The following is a 19222-nucleotide window of genomic DNA, read 5'->3' as shown; positions in this document are numbered from 1 at the left end:
TGGGTCATCTTCTACTGCTTTCCCAGGCCATAGCAGAGAACTGGATTGGAAGTGGAGCAGCCAGGACTCAAACCCGCGCCCACATTGGATGCCAGCATTTCAGGCGGTGGCTTTACCCACTACGTCACAGCGCTGGCCCAAAAAGTGCTTTTAAAACAGTGAAACATGTCTGAGGGCAAAGGGGAAAGCCCTTTTAGGTCAAGTGTCTGCTGGGGGAGGCTGAGAACAGGACCAGCTGAGTCAGCGCGCACATCTGCACAGGCTTAGGATGACCATGACCTTGACTTCGATTTCTGAACATCTGAGTCCTTCCCCTGAGGCTCACATAAAGTACCTTCTTTTCATACCCAGACCAGAGTCTTCAAATTGATAATATTAACTAGATTTGTGACTTGGAGAATGAGGAAATTGCTTGTTTCCTCCTTTCTTAAATATATTTAAAGATCACCAAATGTTAAATTTAAACACTCTTAAAACAGGCCCGGCAGCCGGCGCCGTAGCTCACTAGGCTAATCCTCCGCTTGCAGCGCCGGCACACCGCGTTCTAGTCCCGGTCGGGGCGCCGGTTCTGTCCCGGTTGCTCCTCTTCCAGTCCAGCTCTCTGCTGTGGCCAGGGAGTGCAGTGGAGGATGGCCCAAGTGCTTGGGCCCTGCACCCCACGGGAGACCAGGATAAGTACCTGGCTCCTGGCTCCAGATCGGCGCAACACGCCGGCCGTAGCAGCCATTTGGGGGGTGAACCAACGGAAAGGAAGACCTTTCTCTCTGTCTCTCTCTCTCTCTCTGTCTAATCCGCCTGTCAAAAAAAAAAAAAAAAATTCATTCCATAAAAAACAAAACAAAAAAAAAAAAAAAAAAAAACAGGCCCGGCGCTGTGGCGCAGCAGGTTAAAGCCCCAGCCTGCAGCACCGGCATCCCATATAGGCACTGGTTCGAGTCCTAGCTGCTCCACTTCCAATCCAGCTCTCTGCGATGGCCTGGGAAAGCAGTAGATGACAACCCAAATCCTTGGGCCCCTGCACCAATGTGGAAACCTAGAAAAAGCTCCTGGCTCCTGGCTTTGGATTGGCTCAGCTCTGGCCACTGCAGCCATTTGGGGAGTGAACCAGCGGATGGAAGACCTCTCTCTCTGTAACTCTTTCAAATAAATAAAATTAAATTAAAAAAAAAAACTCAATGAATTTTATTTAAGGGAAACTACTATAAGGCTTTATCATTTTGGAATCAAATAAAACCCAAGTTACAGCTTTCAAATCCACTCCAGAGTTAAGTAAACAGGCAGGAGAGTTAAAGCTGACCAGCTGAACTGAAATTATTTGGGTTTGGGTTTGTGTGGGTTTTTTTCTTTCAGGAGCAGAAACAGAAGTTGTGACAATATGACCACTACCTGGGCATTTCTGAAAGTCAACTGCAGACCTGTGAGAGCTGTAAAGAGTAAAGGGATGACCTCCCACCTTCATCCTAAGGGGAGCTGGGCATCTGGCATGCTTTGGGTCGTATGGCAAAGTCAAATTACCTAAAGCATATGAGCACAATCAAGAAATCCCTGTCAGGCAGACAAAGTCTAGGTAAAATAATCTGTAAAAACAAATCAGCAAATGCTAAGGAGAACAAAAATTAACAAACAGTACAGTGGAACTTAGACTTTCTAGAAAGCCAGTTACTTACATGGCAAAATGCTGTGTTAATGAAATTGTTAAAAGATTTGCAGAAACAGAATGTTAATATTTAATTCATACTCAAGACACACAGGATTAAGCAAACTTTTGCCACAGCATCTAGGATAAGCATTCTCACTTCAGGTTTTTCACATGCCTTCTCTTTTAAAAGCACGCCAATGCCCAGGACACACATGAAGACAAAAAGTTTGTGCTTCTGATCCAAGTCAGGCAATCCCTTCTTTATGGTTCAAGCAAGCACCAGAGCTGGTCTGTTCTGCCCAAGGCACAGAATGACTTCAAATACAGAAAGGCAGGCTGGAGTTATGTCAGGGAACCAGCTTTCAGATCACTGTGACACTGGCACTTCAGGGATTAATCAAAGTTTATTTCTAGTTTTCGTTCTGAATTATCATCTGAGATGTCAAATTTAATATCGCTTTAATATTGATTCCTTAAAAAGTTAGTTCCGTATGTAGTTCACATGCCAAATAAAACACTTCTTCAAAGAAGTTACATGAAACAGGTTTTCTTGAAATACTACGTTAATGCAGGCGCCGCGGCTCACTAGGCTAATCCTCCGCCTTGCGGCGCCGGCACACCGGGTTCTAGTCCCGGTCAGGGTGCCGGATTCTGTCCCGGTTGCCCCTCTTCCAGGCCAGCTCTCTGCTGTGGCCAGGGAGTGCAGTGGAGGATGGCCCACTTGGGCCCTGCACTCCATGGGAGACCAGGATAAGTACCTGGCTCCTGCCATCAGATCAGCGCGGTGCGCCGGCCGCGGCGGCCATTGGAGGGTGAACCAACGTCAAAGGAAGACCTTTCTCTCTGTCTCTCTCACTGTCCACTCTGCCTGTCAAAAAAAATTAAAAAAAAAAAAATACTATGTTAACAAGATAGTAAGCTTTTATAGCAGCAATTAAGTCATGTTTTTCAAGGCAGACTTTAATATTCCTTGACCACATTCAAGTTAAGACTTAGAAAGGATTCAATGCATAAATGCTTCATTCCAAAAAACAGATTGGAGGTAGTAAGAGAAACTGGGCAGAGTTTAAACATGGCTTTAGGATGATGATGACAGTCAACAATTAATGGTGTAGTGGATGCTACAATTTTTAGGGCTACATCAGACCACACTGCATTAAAAAAAAAAAAAAGGAGGCAATAACTCACTGATTAAAGTCTTAGGCTCGATAATTAACTAACTTACTTGTATAATCTTCAACCTCCGCTCTCATCCAGTCCACTTTTTATTTGAAGTTCTCAGGGTAATTAATGTAATACCTTCTTAAGAAGCTAGCTAACTACATGTAGACATTAAAAAAAATTTTTTTAAAAGCTAAAGTTGTTACAACACACACATATGCTTTTTATACAAAAATTCACAAAGTAATTTCAAGTACTCTTCCAATTAATCATGTTTGAGTGACAGTAAATACAATGAGACACATTTGCTGCAAATTCCAGATCCGACAAAAGGTTTAGCCAGCCCCTCCCCACCTCCTAAGACCACCCCAGCAAATCACTGTCTCTTCAGTCTAAATCATACATCTGATACTTCAGCACCTGGAATGGCCTTGCCAGGATTCGAACCTGGATCATCTGTATGGTCAGACAGAGGCTTCCACTGAGCACAAGACCAGCTGCAGGTGCGGAGCCCTTCCTCACAGTTAAAATTCTGAAACGCCAGGCATTTTCAGAGTCCAGCATGCAGAGTCAGGTTTTACTAGACACTAAAAAGTAGAGAGCTCAGAAAAGCATATATGACAGAGGGATACAGCTACATGTTTTACAGCTAAGACACATTCACACATACCATCTCCTTCAATGATGCTATCTTCGTGGGCAGGTAAAGAGCCCCCTGAATTTTCACAGGTGAAATTACAGCAGAGGTGTCAGAAAGAGAACTTTTCTAACGGGATGGAACTGCTCAAAAAAAAGGAAAACCAGGGATGTTTTAAGAACTTTACCTAGGCATTTCTCTGGATTGGTTGAAGCTTTGGTCCTCTTTTGGGGCAAATTTATTCGAGGATCCCCAATTGTCAATCCCAGGACAGTACCTGCTGGAATTTCTGCTGGTGATGTTATTCCTTTAACAAAACAAAATCAAAAACCCCAACTTAAATGGAGTCATTCACTATATACACATCTTTGCTCATATTTTCCAATCTTTCAGTTTTTCTGATGAGACATTCTTCTTGGGGTCTGGCGTGTGGCACAGTGAATCAGGCCACCACCTAAAATGCCAGCATCCCATAGGCATCAGTTTGACCCCCGGCTGCTCTGCTTCTGATCCAGCTCCCTGCTAATGTGTCTAGGAAAACAGCAGAAAATAGCCCAAGTGCTTAGGCCCCTGCCACCCACATGGGAAACTTGGATGAAGCTCCTGGCTTTGGCCTGGTCCAACCCTGGCCATTGTGGCCATTTGGGAAATGAATCAGCAAAAGCAAGATCTCTCCCCCTCTCTAACTCCTTTTCAAATAAATAAATCTTTAAAAGAAAAGAAACACTCTTCTTGGCCTAATTATTTTAAAATATGTGTTCCTTTTCCCCCATTGGTACTTGCAGAGAATAATTTAACCATTCATCAAGAGTGAAGCTTCCAAAGGGGCCACGCTGTGGTGTTGCGGGTAAAGCCACCGCCTGCAGTGCCAACATCCCATACAGATGCCAGTTCGAGAACAGGCTGCTCCAATTCCAATCCAGCTCTCTGCTATGGCCTGGGAAAGCAGCAGCAGATGACCCAAGTCCTTGGGCCCCTGCACCCGCGTGGGAGACCCGGAATAAGCTCCTGGCTCCTGGCTTCAGATTGGCACAGCTCTAGCTATTATGACCAATTGGGGAGTGAACCAGTGGGTGGAAGACCTCTCTCTCTCTGCATCTCTTTCTCTGTGTAACTCTGACTTTCAAATAAATAAATAAATCTTTAAAAAAAAAAAAAAAGTGAAGCTTCCTGGAAAAAAAAAACAAAAACCCATTAACTTCAATCCATCGGTGATGACTATGGCACCTATGAGCACAAGGGCAACATGGGCAGGCAAGGACCAGGCAGGTGCACTTATCTAGAATATCACAGTGCCAGTTATTTAGAAGACTGATATCTCCCTTGCTTGCACTTCCATAAACAAACATGAACACAGTCATCCCCTGAGGTCAGCCCCTCTCCTACCTGCTTCTAGTGCTGTGTGGTAACCAAGAGCCCCGAGTAAGAAGCGGCACTCTTGTGGGAGGCCCAGCTGCAAAATGTTACCACTTCCCCCTCCTCCCTTCCTCCCGAGGACACCCTAGTAGCCCCAGATACCTCCCAACAATTCAAAAACGGCTTCTTGTTTGCGATGAAGGCACACGCTGTCAGGATTCTTACAGGCTTCCATCCACCAGTGGTGAGGCGTGTCCTCCGTGTCCTGGCCCTCCTGAAAAACAGCAACTCCTGCTCACCAGAACAACAGGGAATCAGACTCACGCACTCTGGGCTGCTTGTGATCTCGGCCATTCCTTTCTCTCCTGTGGGTGACAATGAGTGACTTACGGCGGGAAGCAGGCAACACGCCACCCTATATAACAGGACTGCCCTTCTAATTAGTAGCAAGGATGTGGCACTGTACTTCTCTCGAGACCAGCCACACTACACACTTCACGCTCAGTCTCCTGAGCACAGGACGGACGAGACAGGCTCTGAGCCTCTCCTTCCCCGTCAATGAAATGTTCCCACCAAAGGCAAACCAAAGCACCCATCAAAGTTTTTGTACTAAAGTAAACTTATCCTTTAATTCCATTTATCCACGAGCCTAGTAAAGTTCCCTCTAATATTACCACAGTATTCCTGGAAATGTGGAGTAAGATGCATGAGCATTTCACTGTCCTTTTTCCAGACAGAATTAGGAACTGGGCAAGGCTTCACAAATTCTCAGGAGTGCCACAAGAACCTGCAGCCACCATTCACACTGCGGTGCACTGAAGTAGGCAGCCATCCTACAGAGCCTAAAGAGGAACTTATAACACAGGTGCCTCTTAAACAAAGAAACACAGGGGCCAAAACTCCAGGAATTCTAGAACCAAACCTTATAGACGCAGATGGTCACATCTTATCCCTATTGTGGACTACCTTTCCTGTGCCAAGCTCTAAGCACCAGGGACAGAGTGAGGAGTACCTAGCCATCATGAGGCTCACAATGGACCTTACAAAACCAGACAAATCTGTATGAACTGGGGGGACGTTCTGAACACAAGAGGAGGGATTACCTTCACTTGGGGGATCGGGACAGGGGTCTGCAGGGAAACAGACTGAACCCTGAAGGACGAGGAAGGCTCAGCCAAGCAGAGGACCTGCAGGAAGAGTGCTACGGCAAGCAAGAAACAAAAACAAGCACTAAGGCTCTGGAGATGGGAAGTGACTCATTCGCGAACCCGAGAGACCAGCGTAGCCGAAGTGCAGAAGGAGAGGAGCTAAGAGGGCACTGCGGCAGGAAGGCATGAGGTTATGCAGGTCGTGTTACGACCTCTGGGCTTCATCTTGAACACAATGAGAAGTTGTTCAAACACTTTTCATCACAAAGGAACATATTGTGAATACGTTATTAAAAGATCACCCTGGCTACGCATGCAGTTTTCTCATAATGTGCATTTTTCCACGAATTTTCAGAAGACCCCTTCAGTGCATGGATTTCAATTTTTTTTTTTGACAACAAAATAAAATCTTTCAGTTCTTGCACAAACTTTGTCAAGTCCTTTGCGTCTGAACACGTCCAATCTGAGAGAGGCACAGGCACTGAAAGGCTACTTGCACTAAGCAGGCAAACAGAGCAGCACTCCCAGTGCCAGATTCCTCCACTAACTTCTCTCTATATTCTACCAGTAGTGGCAAACCTTTTTACTGCCAAGGGCCATTTAGACATTTATAACATTATCTGCAGGCCACACAAAATTACCCACTTAAAAATTAGCCTGCTGCAGATTCACTGAATTTCAAGCCACCCCCGCAGTTGCCTTGGCAGGGCCAGAGCAAATGATTTCGCCGGCCTCACGTCCCCGAGCCCTGGTTTAAAAGCTATGGCTTGAGATGCTACCAGGCTATGTACTGGTATAGGTTTCACAAATCTACCAAGAAAACCAGGACTAGAATGAGACCTCACAGTCACGTTTACTCTTACAGTGTGGACAGGAGCGGCCTTCAGAGCCTCCGTCAGGATGGAGTGGGAGAGAGGGCCAATCAGCCGGAATCTGTTCATCTCCGTCGTCAAGTCACTGGAAGAGAGAAGAAGTCTTAAATGGGAAATTCTGTCATATACAAAGTCTGTGCCCCCAGCACAAGGGGAGGCCTCACCAAAAGTGTCCAGAGGGTTCAGAGTGAACTCACACTCGTACCTGATCAGAATGCCTGTGGTCAGGGAGAGCCAAGCGTATGGTTGGTGTGGGTCTCTAGTTCCATCACCAATCACTTTTTTAATTGGTTTAACAATCTCCCCATCGTCTTTTCTCTTTCTTTTCTTGCCAATTTGCTCCTCTGGCAGTTCAGCCTGGTTCTTCTCCTGAGACTGTGTCTGGAGCGGGTCGGGGATGTCCAAAGTCGGCCTGATGGGTTCCGTACACTGGCACACTGCTTTTATTTCCTCTAAGATATCCTATGGAGAGGTACACATTTACTTTCACATTCTGAAATAAGCACACTGTTGCAAGTTTATTATGTTTTTACCTCTTTAAATAATGCACATTTTTATCCCTTCACAAATTATACTAAATGTATCATCATCAGAAAAAGCTCTTTTGGCTTTCCTAATTGGGAAGTATATGGCCCTTAAACAAAAAAAGAACTAAATATCAATTATGAAAACAACATGACCAGTTTTACCAACTGTATAAAAAGAGAAACAAAGAACAAGTCTAAGGAGAAAATTTAAAGCCTATTGTAAAAGCAGTGAATATGCTATTTAGCTAAGCTAAAAGCAGTATCAAAAATCATCAGAATTATAGCTTCTCACTATCAAATAGGCTCTAGCAAGCAGCTAGATACCAGTGAACCAAGCCAAAATGGTGGAAGCGGTAATCTAAATACAGTATTCCAAATAACTAACAATAACACGGTTGCTTTTCATTTTTTACTTCTACTTATGATCTACTAAAAAACAAAAGGTCAGGATTTGCCTCATTCTGTATGATATACTCCTTCATCTAATGTATAGCATGGGTGGTAGTGGAGGTGTCAGTTTCATTGTGGTAATCATCATACAATGTATACATCCATCAAGTCATCATACTGTACATCTTGAATATTCCATCTTTGTCAACTACATATTTTATAATAAATTTTTTTTTAAATAAAAATTTAAAGAATATATATTGCTTCTCCTCTTCTACCCCAGGGACAGTGATGCTAAGCAGTTCCCAGATAAGGAGGTGGGATTTCAGTTAGCATTGGTGCATCTTCAAGTTCCCTCACCCCACAAATTCAATAAAGTGTTTCAACCTCCCCGCAAAAAACTGCTTCCTTCCGAATCCCCTCTGTTGAAATATCAAACTGTCAACCACACTGCCACACTATGTACATTTTTACAGAACTGAAGAATTTAATAACAGAAGGTCAGGAAAATAACCCCAAAGATGATACCTGTTTAAGAGTTGGATGAAGCCAGATCCACAGCTGCCGGCTCTCGGAAGGGTCCCCGGGGGTCGTCTCAGCCCTCCAAATAAACGTAGCAGGCCCAAGCACCTCTCTGGGATACTTATTTGCCCGGTAAAGCATGAGACTTCCCTGGCGCTTTCCAGATAAGCAGTGTACTGCTGCAAAGGTCAGTCCTGACACAAACAAGAGAAAACCCCATGATCCTCAGGGTTGAGAATACAGGAAAGTATCTTGAGAGCCACACTGCCTATTCACTGTCAGTCTGCACAGCAGATGAAGCTTTGGTGTGGATCCCTGCTTAGATGAAAGCCTGGCATACAGGAAGTTCTCAATAAATATGTTTTAACGGGCTGGTGCTGTGGTGTAGCACTACCTGCAGTGCCAGCATCCCATATGGATGCCGGTTCGAGTCCCAGCTGCTCCATTTCCCATCCAGCTCCCTGCAGGTGTGCCTGGGAATGCAGCATAAGACAGATCAAGTGTTTGGGCCCCTGCACCCACGTGGCAGACCCAGATGAAGCTCCAGGTCCCTGGTTTCAGATTGGCCCAGCTCTGGCTGCTGCGGTGATTTAGGGAGTGAGCCAGTGGATAGATGACCTCTCTCTCTCTCTCTCTCTCTCTGCCTCTCTGTAATTCTTTTAAGTAAATAAATAAAATCTTAAAATAATAATTATTAAATGAATGAGAATTAAATTTTTTAATTTAATGAGTTTTGAGTTTCTCCCTACCTAAGAGAGAAGTTTCTTCACTCCGTCAGAACAACAATCTCCTACTCCACCCTTGACATGTTACACATGATTTAAATACAACCCCGAATTTCTTAACACGCTCATGGGAAACAAGAACTGTCTCACCCATTTTTATCTATGCGTAAATTCCAAAAAGCTTCCAGTAGATACTTGTTCATGAAACGAGCAAATATACAAAAGTAACATACAACCCAGCTTTGAAATAAGATTACCTGTGTCCATGCTACACATCTGAGAAAGTGCCTTTAGTATTTCTTCCTCTTTGCCTTTCAACTCCAAACAACAGTAGTAGGATAAATCCTGTATAAAAAGGGAAACATAACAAAATACCTAAGAACATACCTCTGGCAAAACTGCTAAGAAGCCAAATCCAAATCAGAAAACTTCTGGACATCCAAAACACAGAACAAACTGCTAAAGCTAGCTTTTTGGTGAGTTGAAATCTGAAAACCACCCATTCCTATTACATTAACAAATATTCTTAAACTAATTTCAATCAAAATCAGTGCCTTACTTGAAAAATCCATGTTTTATCTCATAATCAAAGGCAGGTTCTAAATAGGGTATAAAAACTGCTGCTTCTGGGGTGGGCTGCTCCACTTCCAATCCAGCTCTCTGCTAATGCACCTGGGAAAGCAATGAAGATGGCCCAAGTGTTTGGGTCCCTGTACCCACGTGGGAGAACTGGAAGATATCCTGGCTCAGACCAGATCCAGCCATTGTGGCCACTTGGGGAGTGAACCAGCAGATGGAAGATCTCTCTCTTTGACTCTTCCTCTCTCACCTGGAATTCTGCCTCTCAAATAAATAAATAAATTTTTTTTTTTTTAAAAAAAGATCTTTGGCATAATTTTTAAAATGTTTTAAGTCCTAAAACAACTGCTTATAAGGATTATTCATCCCCAAAATCTACCTAACGTGAGAAAACAAAGTCAGTTAGGCAAGACATAATAAATCCTGCAAAGGCCGGCGCCGCGGCTCACTAGGCTAATCCTCCGCCTTGCTCCTGGCTTCTCCCTAGCCCAGCCCTGGCTGATGCAGGCATTTGCAAATGGTAGCTCTCTCTCATTCTCTCTCTGTCATTCCAATAAAATGAAAATAAATTAAAAGCTTAAAATAAATAAATAGAGGCCAGTGCCGAGGTACAGCAGGCTAAGCCTCCGCCTGCCTCCGCCTGCAGCTCCAGCATCCCAGATGGGCACTGGTTCGAGTCCCGGCTGCTCTGTTACGGCTTGGGAAAGCAGTAGAAGATGGCCCAAGTGCTTGGGTCCCTGAACCTGCATGGGAGACCCAGAAGCTCCTGGCTTCGGATTGGCCCAGCTCTGTCCCACTGCAGCCATCTGAGGAGTGGACCAGTGGATGGAAGACCTTTCTCTCTGTCTCTCCCTCTCTATGTCTGTAAATAAATAAAATCTTAAAAAATAAATAAATAAAGTGGACAACCTCACAGTTAGGACTTTGGCATACCGTGAACTATTCTAAAAGTCTACATTGGGGAGCTGGCTTTGTGGTGTAGCGGGTTAAGCCACTGTCTACAAAGTTGGCATCCTATATGGGTGGCAGTTCAGATCTCGGCTACTCCACTTCCAATCCAGCTCCCTGTTAATGTGCCTGGGAAAGCAGTGGAAGAAGGCCCAAATCTTTAGGTCCCTGCACCCACATGGGAGATCCAGATGAAGCTCCTGCCTCCTGGCTTTGGCCTAGACCACCAAGGGCCATGCAGCCAGTTGGGGAATAAACTAGCAGATGGAAGATCTCTCTCTCTCTCCCTCTCTCTGGAACTCTACCTTTCAAATAAATGAAATACATTGTTAAAAATAAATAAAATGAAAACAAATAAAAATCTCCATTTGAAAAGGTGTAAAACCCGGTGGAAAAGCGCACCTGCAGGAGGCAGCGGCTTGTCATGGCTCGATAGCAGGCTCTGTGGCTCTTGACTGTCGGCCTCTCGCCCAGGCAGTAGCCCCACTTCTTGACCATGTGGAAGCGTTTGGCGTGCCAGATATGAGTTTCCAACCACATGTTCTTCTTTTGTCTACGGTTAAATTCCAGCACCCGGTTTATGTGACATCTTCGAGCTTTATGGCATTTGTTTTTCGAGTGTTCTTTTTTCTGATGTACAGCTTTCTCAGCCTACGGTTTCACAAAGAGAGACAGATCCCAGCTTGTCAGCACCTCAGAACAAAACTCAACATCGGGAATTCAAACAGCTAACTTTAGATTAAGTGGAAACTAAAGATTTCATTAAGTTTACTTAATTTTTTATCTTGGTGGTAGGCAGAGAAGAGAGACAAGGGGAAGAGTGAACATATAAGAGTCAGGCAAAGCTAGGAAGGAAGCACAGTTCTATCACTAACTGCATGGACCGTGAAGATTAGGATACTTACAAAATAGTCAAATATTAACATTAGAGAGCAAGAAAGAACAAATCAAAAGCTGGCTTATTGTCATTTCAACCTGGAACACTGTAATTAAACCCAAAAACTTAAGACCAAAACACAACAGTGGGAAAAACCCACTGACAGACAAATGCTGAAAGTTATCACTGGGAAACAGACTTTCCATTAAATCTAGAAAGTACAAAATTCCTGGTTAATTTGCACTCTCAATTTCTTTCACAGCTAAGCTAAATTTTTAAGAAAAAAAAATTCTTTCCTGTTAGTTCTGAGTCATATAAAGATAAGGACTTTGTTGTGTTGAACTCTAACCCCACCCAAACAGGATCGGTATATAGAAGACTGCTCAATAAATAAATTCTAAACAATCAGTAAAGATGTGAGAAGCAGAGCAGGTATTTGGCACAATGGTTAAGATGCCATTTGGGATGCCCACGTCCCATATCAGAGTGCCTAGGCCGCTCTATTTCCAAGCTAGCTTCCTGCTGATGAACACGGGAGGTAGCCAGTGATGGCTCGGGTACTTATGTCTGCCAACCGCATGGAAGACCTGGATTGAAAAATTTGGCTTCAGCCTGTTTCTGCCTTTCAAATAAAATATAAATAAATCAACATGACATGTGTTGAACTCTACTTAAAAAAAAAAAAAAAAAGACATGGGTAGCTTAAATTGTCTCAGAGAATGTTCAGCTCCAGAATTTTGCTGAAGCCAAAACACCACTAGAATTGTACAAAAATTAAAACAAAGTTCAAGTTTTCAACCCTGGAAAAGGCAAACAGTAGGTATTAATGCTGTACTTTTTACCTTCCAACCCCAAGTTGGCCACATCTCCAAATCACTGAACCAAAACTGTCTACCCAGTAAGAGGGTCAGAATCTCATTTTAAATCCAGGAGGGAAACATCAACTATTCAGCACCATTAAAAGACAGGAATTCCAAATGCTGCATCTGACAGCAGCTGTAATACTGAACTGCCTGCAAATCTGGCCTGGGAGTTGGATGGGCAGGACTGAATGATTGCATCAAATGTGCCTCTGCCACTACCACCACTACCACCATCCCCACCCCCACCTCCACCCCCAAAAGCATGCCATAAGGAATGTGTTTTTCCTGGTTTTTCATTTTAATAGATTGTTAGATCAATATCTCTCCATTTCTTCTCGGACCTCTACCCTGAACAGTGGTACCAAGTGCAGTTCCCACCTCTTTCTGGGCCATTTCCTGTAATCGGCGAGGAAGGCGTCGGACGTTGTGGCTCATGGCTCTCCGTCTCATGTGCCGAGGCAGGGTCTGGAAGACCAGTGAGTTTGAAGACTTCTGGGTCACAGCTTTCAGCATAGCTCTGATTTCAGCAGCCCGTGCTTGGGCAAAGGTAGAAGCTGTCGAAGAAAAGGAGAGAGTCACTGCACACAAGTCTTGAATGCACACTGCTTTTTTGGCTGGATTTCAGAAGGAAGACAGATTTGAAATTCCTCCAGCACCCCAAGCCCCCTCTCAGGTGAACACTGATGGTGGTTATTCCTGTGCTAACAACACTGTCTGACTGTACTTCATCAACTAACTTTAGTTTAAGTTTTCTATAAGCATTCAGTTTTATTTTTCTAATGAGAAAAATTGGTTTAGGGGCCGGTATTGTGGCATAGCAGGTAATGCTACTGCCTGCAAATGAATGGGCCTGTTGGATGTCGGTTCAAGTCCTCACTGCTCCACTGCTGATCCAGCTCCCTGCTAATGTTCTGAGAAAAGCAGTAAAAGGCAGTTCAAGTCCTTGAGCCTCTGCCGCCCACATGGGAGACCCGGATGAAGGTCCTGGTTCAGTTGTAGCCATCTGGGGAATGAACCAGCGAATGGAAGATCTCTCTCTCTGTTTCTTCCTCTTCTTCTTCTCTCTCTTTCTCTCTGTAACTCTTTCAAATAAATAAATCAATCTTAAAAAAATTAGTTTGAAAACAATTTTACAAATTTTTAAAAACAGGAGTCTTCATGCAATACATTCCATGCAGTATATATACACACAATATGGTCACAGCTATTTTTAGGTGCAGTAATCACAGAGGGAAACAAAATGTTAACACTGCTTTTGACTACAGGGCATTTTCCCTTATTATTTTCTGCCTTTTCCAAATCTTAGTGACTTCAAAAACTTCATGGAAAAGGCACATTATATCTTCATCCCATTTTTTCGTGAACATTTTTGAAGCCCCTTCATGTATGTCTATTATTGGTTTTCTTTATCGAAATACAGATTCTTGTTTTTTGAAGAGTAAACAGTGTAACAGGGAAACTTCTGTAAATTCCTCCAAGAAGGCACTGAGCAGGACCAGAAGAACCATCTCAGGTGTACACAAGGAACACGGGTTTGTGTGATAGAGGAGATGGGAGTGATGAGGACATGACAGATGAGGCCAGAAAGCCTGGCCACAGGCCCTTTAAAGGGAGGTCTTGGTTGCCACTGCAATTATTACATTTGGTTCCATCTTTGGAGAATGCAGTCCCAAGGAGTGTGGATGGCACATTTACAGGAGGAAGGGACAGGGGTGCAGAGAGTAACAGTTCACAAATAAGCACTTGCAAGAGGAGTAAGAGAAGAGAACCTCAAGAATGGAAATCCAAGGGTCAGTGCTGTCATGTAGCGGGTAAAGCTGCAACCTGCAGATCCGGCATTCCTTATAGGAACTGGTTCGAGTCCTGACTGCTCCACTTCTGATCCAGCTCCCTGCTAATGCGCCTGGGAAAGCAGCAGAAGATGGCCCAATACTTAGGCCCCTGCACACATTTGGGAGACCCGGAAGAAGATCCTGGCTCCTGGTTTTGCTTGGCCCAGCCCTAGGCATTGTAGCCATTTGGGGAGTGAACCAGTGGATGGAAGATCTCTCTCTGTAACTCTGCCTTTCAAATAAATAAAAAAAATCTTAAAATAAATAAATAAAGCTTTAAAAAAAAAGTCTGGACTGGAGGTGAGGAGGGCCTGGAGTGGAAGGGGCAGAGGGGAGAGGAGGGAGAGGGCACTCTGCGGGCACACGGCTGCACCAGAAACAAGGCACTCACACCTCCCACAGACTGCATCAGACAGACACCCACCGGTTATGTACTTGGGGATCTCCTGGGAAGTGCCCTCAGGGCCTGCTTTCCAGCCTCCCTTTTTCTTAAACGTGACTTTGGAAGAACACAGCTCATTTCCGTCAGGCTCAGACAGTGAGTGGGGGGTCATTCTGGTTTGCCGCTGTCGTGTAGTTCCAGAGTGAGGCTCTAGTAGGTTTTCAAAAAGGAAACAAGAAGAAATGTCACTCTTACCAGGAATAAGGATCGTAGGGGAGAACTAACATTTGCTGGGTGGCTATACTGGTCAATCACCCTGTAAAGTAGCTATTGCTATTTCTTTTCAAAGAGGCAGGATCTCCAGGAGGGAGGTCACAAAGCAAGGTGCCAGTACACTAGGTAATCATGTCAGTATGACATATAGAGAAACTTGGATATAAACAGATACAAGGAAAACAACCCCATCTACAGTTTCCTGTTAATGCCTGAGTTTGTGCCTCACCCCAAAATGTATGTGTTAAAAGTCTAACCCTTGGTCAGCATGTGGCTCACTAGGCTAATCCTCTGCTTGCGGCACCAGTACCCCAGGTTCTAGTCCCAGTTGGGGCGCCAGATTCTGTCCCGGTTGCTCCCCTTCCAGTCCAGCTCTCTGCTGTGGCCCCGGAAGGCAGTGGAGGATGGCCCAAGTGCTTGGGCCCTGCACCCGCATGGGAGGCCAGGAGGAAGCACCTGGCTCCTGGTTTTGGATCGGCGCAGCGCACTGGCCATAGCAGCCATTTGGGGGGTGAACCAATGGAAGGAAGACCTTTCTCTCTGTCTCTCTCACTCTCTCTCTGTCTAACTGCCTGTCCAAAAAAAAAAAAAAAAAAGTCTAACCCTGGGTTGGCACTGTGGCATAGCAGGTAAAGCTACCATGGCCTGCAGTGCCAGCATCCCATATGGATGCTGGTTCAAGTCCTGGGTGCTCCACTTCTGATCCAGCTCCCTACTAATGTGTCTAGGAAAGAAATGAAAGAAGACCCAAGTACTTGGGCCCCTGCACCCACATGGGAAATCTAGAAGAAGCTCCTGACTCCTGGCTTTGGCCTGGCACAGCCCTGGCCATGGCAGCCATTTGGGGAGTGAACCAGCTAATGGAAGACCTCTGTCTCTCTGTGTCTCTCCCTCTATATAACTCTGACCTACAAAAAAATAAATAAATCTTTAAAAAAGAAAAGTCTAACCCCAAGTGGATGATATGACGAGGCAGGGCCTTTGGGAGGCGGTTAGGTCACCTGGGTAGAGCCCCCATGAATGGGAACAGTGCCTTTATAAGAAAAGCCCCATCAGCTGGTGTGGACACAGTGAGAAGGCAACCTCTGTAAACCAAAATGCAAATCCTCTCCAGACCCCAAATCTGACAGCACCTCGGTCCTGGCCTTCCCAGCCTCCAGAACTGGGAGAAAAACATTTCTATTATTTAGAAGCTACCCAGTTTATGTTATCTTACTACAGCAGCCAAAAAACCCACCCTTACATAATATGTAATCCACATGATTTTGTATATTCAGTTTTAACCACTCAGGTTGACAGCCACTGTGCTAAATCAGAGAAAGAATTAAAAGTAAAGTCTCTATTCAAACATCTGGATGTTGATAGCATTCTGACCTTAGGATAACATCAAATGTCTGTCTCAAGCGGGGGAGAACAATGGTTAATTTTACAGGGCTCTTGCTTATTTCCACTGTGGTGTTAATGATTAAGCCACTATAATCTGGAAGCAGTAACAAGGTTTGTCATTATGAGGTTTTAATGAGTAAATACACATGAAGGGACTTCCACATGGCATGGTAGATACCAACTATAGGATCTGAACCTAGGTCCTAGGAATCTGAATCTAAAATTTATTCAATCAGACCCAACACACACTGTTATTTAAAGGATTCCAAACAAGTTCTAGGTTACCAGCTTTTGCTGGCATTTTCTACTGCTGCCCCATTGAACAACTGGCACCCCTTCCCATCACCTCATAAGATTCTAAAATCAGCACAAGTTCAATGCAGAGATGAAGACTGTACTGTACTTCACCTAGGAAATACAGATGTGTAATTTAATAATAATTGATGTTAAGGTAGGAATAAGATATATCAACTCTAAAACACACAGGGTTACTATTCACTATTCATAGTAATGTTCTCTACAGTCCTAGCGACCACTGAATTAGTGAATACTGAACCACTGCTCCGAGGGGGAACATGTGTACATCTCAAGCTCACATAGAATGCAATCTAAATACCAAAAGCAGCTCATCATGGTGGAGCTCATTTTCTCTACTTTCATGCAAGAGTTCAGAAGTGTTAAGTGCCTGGCGTGAGGCCACGCAACAGCAGAGCTCCAACCCCTAGTCAGAAGTGCAGCTGCCTGAAGGGCTCTGTCCTCAGCCGGGAATGGGCACAAGGGGCAACTCAAAAGTCTTCCAGCTCTGTACATTTCCACAAACGACCACCGAAACCCCACAAGTATGGATTTGGGGGTTACAAATAAACTTCAGCAAGTACGCAAACTCGCCTGCTCAGAGAAAAATGTTTTTATTATTTTAATCATTATTTAGATAATGATGATCAAGAGAAGCTGACAACAGCAATTAGGTCTCAATGGGTGCAGAGAGACCATCGTGTGCTATCTTACCTTGTTTCTGAGCATTGAAAGGTTTCCCACCTCCGATATGGTGCTTCATGCTTCTTTCAGCCGCAAAACCAGAGGACAAAGTCACATTGGTGGGCTGGTTTCTCATTTTCTTGGCATGTTTTCTTTCTTTTGCATTAGACATTTCTGGAAAGGAAGAGACAAGTTTAGTATAGAGAGGAAATTTTCACTTAAAAATAAAAATAAATCTAATGACTATGTGAGTCGAAACTGCATTCCCCAATATAACAAATGTTCATTTGGATTGATGATACCAAAATATTATCATGACATTGAGCTACAGCAGATATTCCAAGGAGATCATGGATTTGTATTAACACAAAACCTTCATCAACAAAAAAAAAATAAATTTTTTGATGGGAGAGATCTTATTGGTACCTTCTAGTTTCTGTTGCCAAATAATTAAATCACACACAGATGCTGACACTGCACAAAGTCTGCTGCAAGAATGAAAAATGCGGTGAGATAAGAAAACGAGACATCACCCCCCCTCCCCCCGCCAAAAAAAAAAAAAAAAAGAGTTGCAACATTTTATCTTGATTCTTAGGTGAAATAAGAGCTGACCAGGGCCGGCACTGTTGGGCAGCATGTTAGAGCCCCAGTCTGCGGTGCCAGCATCCCATACAGGAGTCAGTTCGAGTCCCAGCTGCTCCACTTCCAACCCAGCTCCCTGCTAATGTGCCTGGGAAAGCAGTGGAAGATGGCTCAAGTGCTTTGGCCCCTGGACCCGTGTGGGAGACCTGCAAGAAGCTCCTGGATCCAGCTTCAGATCAGCTCAGCTCCGGCCATTGCGGCCATCTGGGGAGTGAACCAGCAGATGGGAGACCTCTCTCAAGGATAACCTCCATAAAAACTGGTCATAAATCCTCGATGTTCCCATTTCTACTACTGAGACGGGACCAACTATATTTTTAACTTATAACAGTAACAAATAACAATTTTGATTTGAATAATAAATGACAGAAACCTATTAGTGCCTGATTTACCCAGTTAACTCGCAAACTCAACACTCTTTGTTTGTACTGATTCAGTTTGAAACATCCATTTTCTGTTGAAATAAATTCATTAGTAACACAATCTACTAGATACATAACTTATCAACAACATGCTTTGTCATATATATGCCCTAACTATAATATAAAGAACTGGAAAGTAATTTTAATAAAGTAATACATATTTCTGTATCTTAGTATTTCACCATCACTGTGGTACCACACGACATCACAAAATAGAGCTTTTGAACCCAGAGGATACCCACAAGAACCGAGGCACCAGCACAAGCTTTGGCACAATGCATAAAGATGGAGAAGGGTCCTGACGTTCGCCTCCCCATGCACCTGTCATTACCCCCAGTGCTTACCGCAGGGGCGACATGGAGACACTGGGAGGTAAGGAAGCTCAGTGTGGCAGATATTTGCCAAGCTGTCTTCAGAACATTTTAATATTGGTCTTTACGTCCTCCTCCACATGAATGCTCAGCCTCAAAGGTAAAGCAACACAGATGTGGAGAACTAGTGTCCCAAAGAGGTGACAATGCCACAGATGACAGAATTTTCCATACTGGTGAACACTACCACAAAAAGAACAGTACAAACTGGCTCTGATTTATTACAGTCCTAGAAAATTCATTCTACATTAAAGCTGCATGAATCAATGCTGTTATGAAATCTCTCTGCACAGAACAGAATGTCTAACACCTCTGTCTCAATTGTTATATCAACCAAAACACCCACGCAAACTCCTAAAATGCCCAGTAGTGATCTGCACCATTCCCACTGAGGGCCACTAAATTAACCACCACCCATTCACTAATACCAGCAGAAGGAAGACTCGGTTTCTCTTGTCCTTCTGCTTTTCAAATCCAAAAAAAAAAAAAATGAACAAAAAATTGTTTCTTAAAGTACATGGAGGGGCCGGTGTTGTGGCCAGCAGGTTAAGCCACTGCTTGCAACATCTGCATCCCTTATCAGAGTGCCAGTTGGAGTCCCGGTTACTCGGCTTCTGATTCCAGCTTTCCGCTATTGTGCCCAGTAACATTTTGACAAAATGAATGAACATGAAAGCAAACACAAGTGATTA

General features: G+C 44.1%; 1 protein-coding gene across 2 annotated transcripts in view; it reads right to left on the bottom strand.

The window, feature by feature from the left end:
* The window catches only part of POP1 (POP1 homolog, ribonuclease P/MRP subunit), a 40157-nt gene that overhangs the window by 17480 nt on the left and 3455 nt on the right, over positions 1 to 19222 (bottom strand). Inside the window, exons 2-11 of one of the 2 annotated variants that reach the window (XM_008255786.4) lie at positions 17126 to 17269; positions 14501 to 14668; positions 12623 to 12798; positions 10907 to 11155; positions 9235 to 9322; positions 8259 to 8446; positions 7019 to 7275; positions 6805 to 6898; positions 4956 to 5067; positions 3625 to 3744 (exon numbers count right to left, since the gene is read on the bottom strand). In XM_008255786.4, the coding sequence (XP_008254008.3) occupies positions 3625 to 3744; positions 4956 to 5067; positions 6805 to 6898; positions 7019 to 7275; positions 8259 to 8446; positions 9235 to 9322; positions 10907 to 11155; positions 12623 to 12798; positions 14501 to 14668; positions 17126 to 17267 (1594 nt within the window). In that variant the 5' untranslated portion in view covers positions 17268 to 17269. The remainder of the gene's footprint in view (positions 1 to 3624; positions 3745 to 4955; positions 5068 to 6804; positions 6899 to 7018; positions 7276 to 8258; positions 8447 to 9234; positions 9323 to 10906; positions 11156 to 12622; positions 12799 to 14500; positions 14669 to 17125; positions 17270 to 19222) is intronic. The other variant, XM_070075334.1, reaches the window with a different exon arrangement.

Source organism: Oryctolagus cuniculus, chromosome 6 (genome assembly GCF_964237555.1).
Source record: "Oryctolagus cuniculus chromosome 6, mOryCun1.1, whole genome shotgun sequence".
Taxonomy (NCBI): domain Eukaryota; kingdom Metazoa; phylum Chordata; class Mammalia; order Lagomorpha; family Leporidae; genus Oryctolagus; species Oryctolagus cuniculus.
This window is presented reverse-complemented; position numbering and strand designations above follow the sequence as displayed.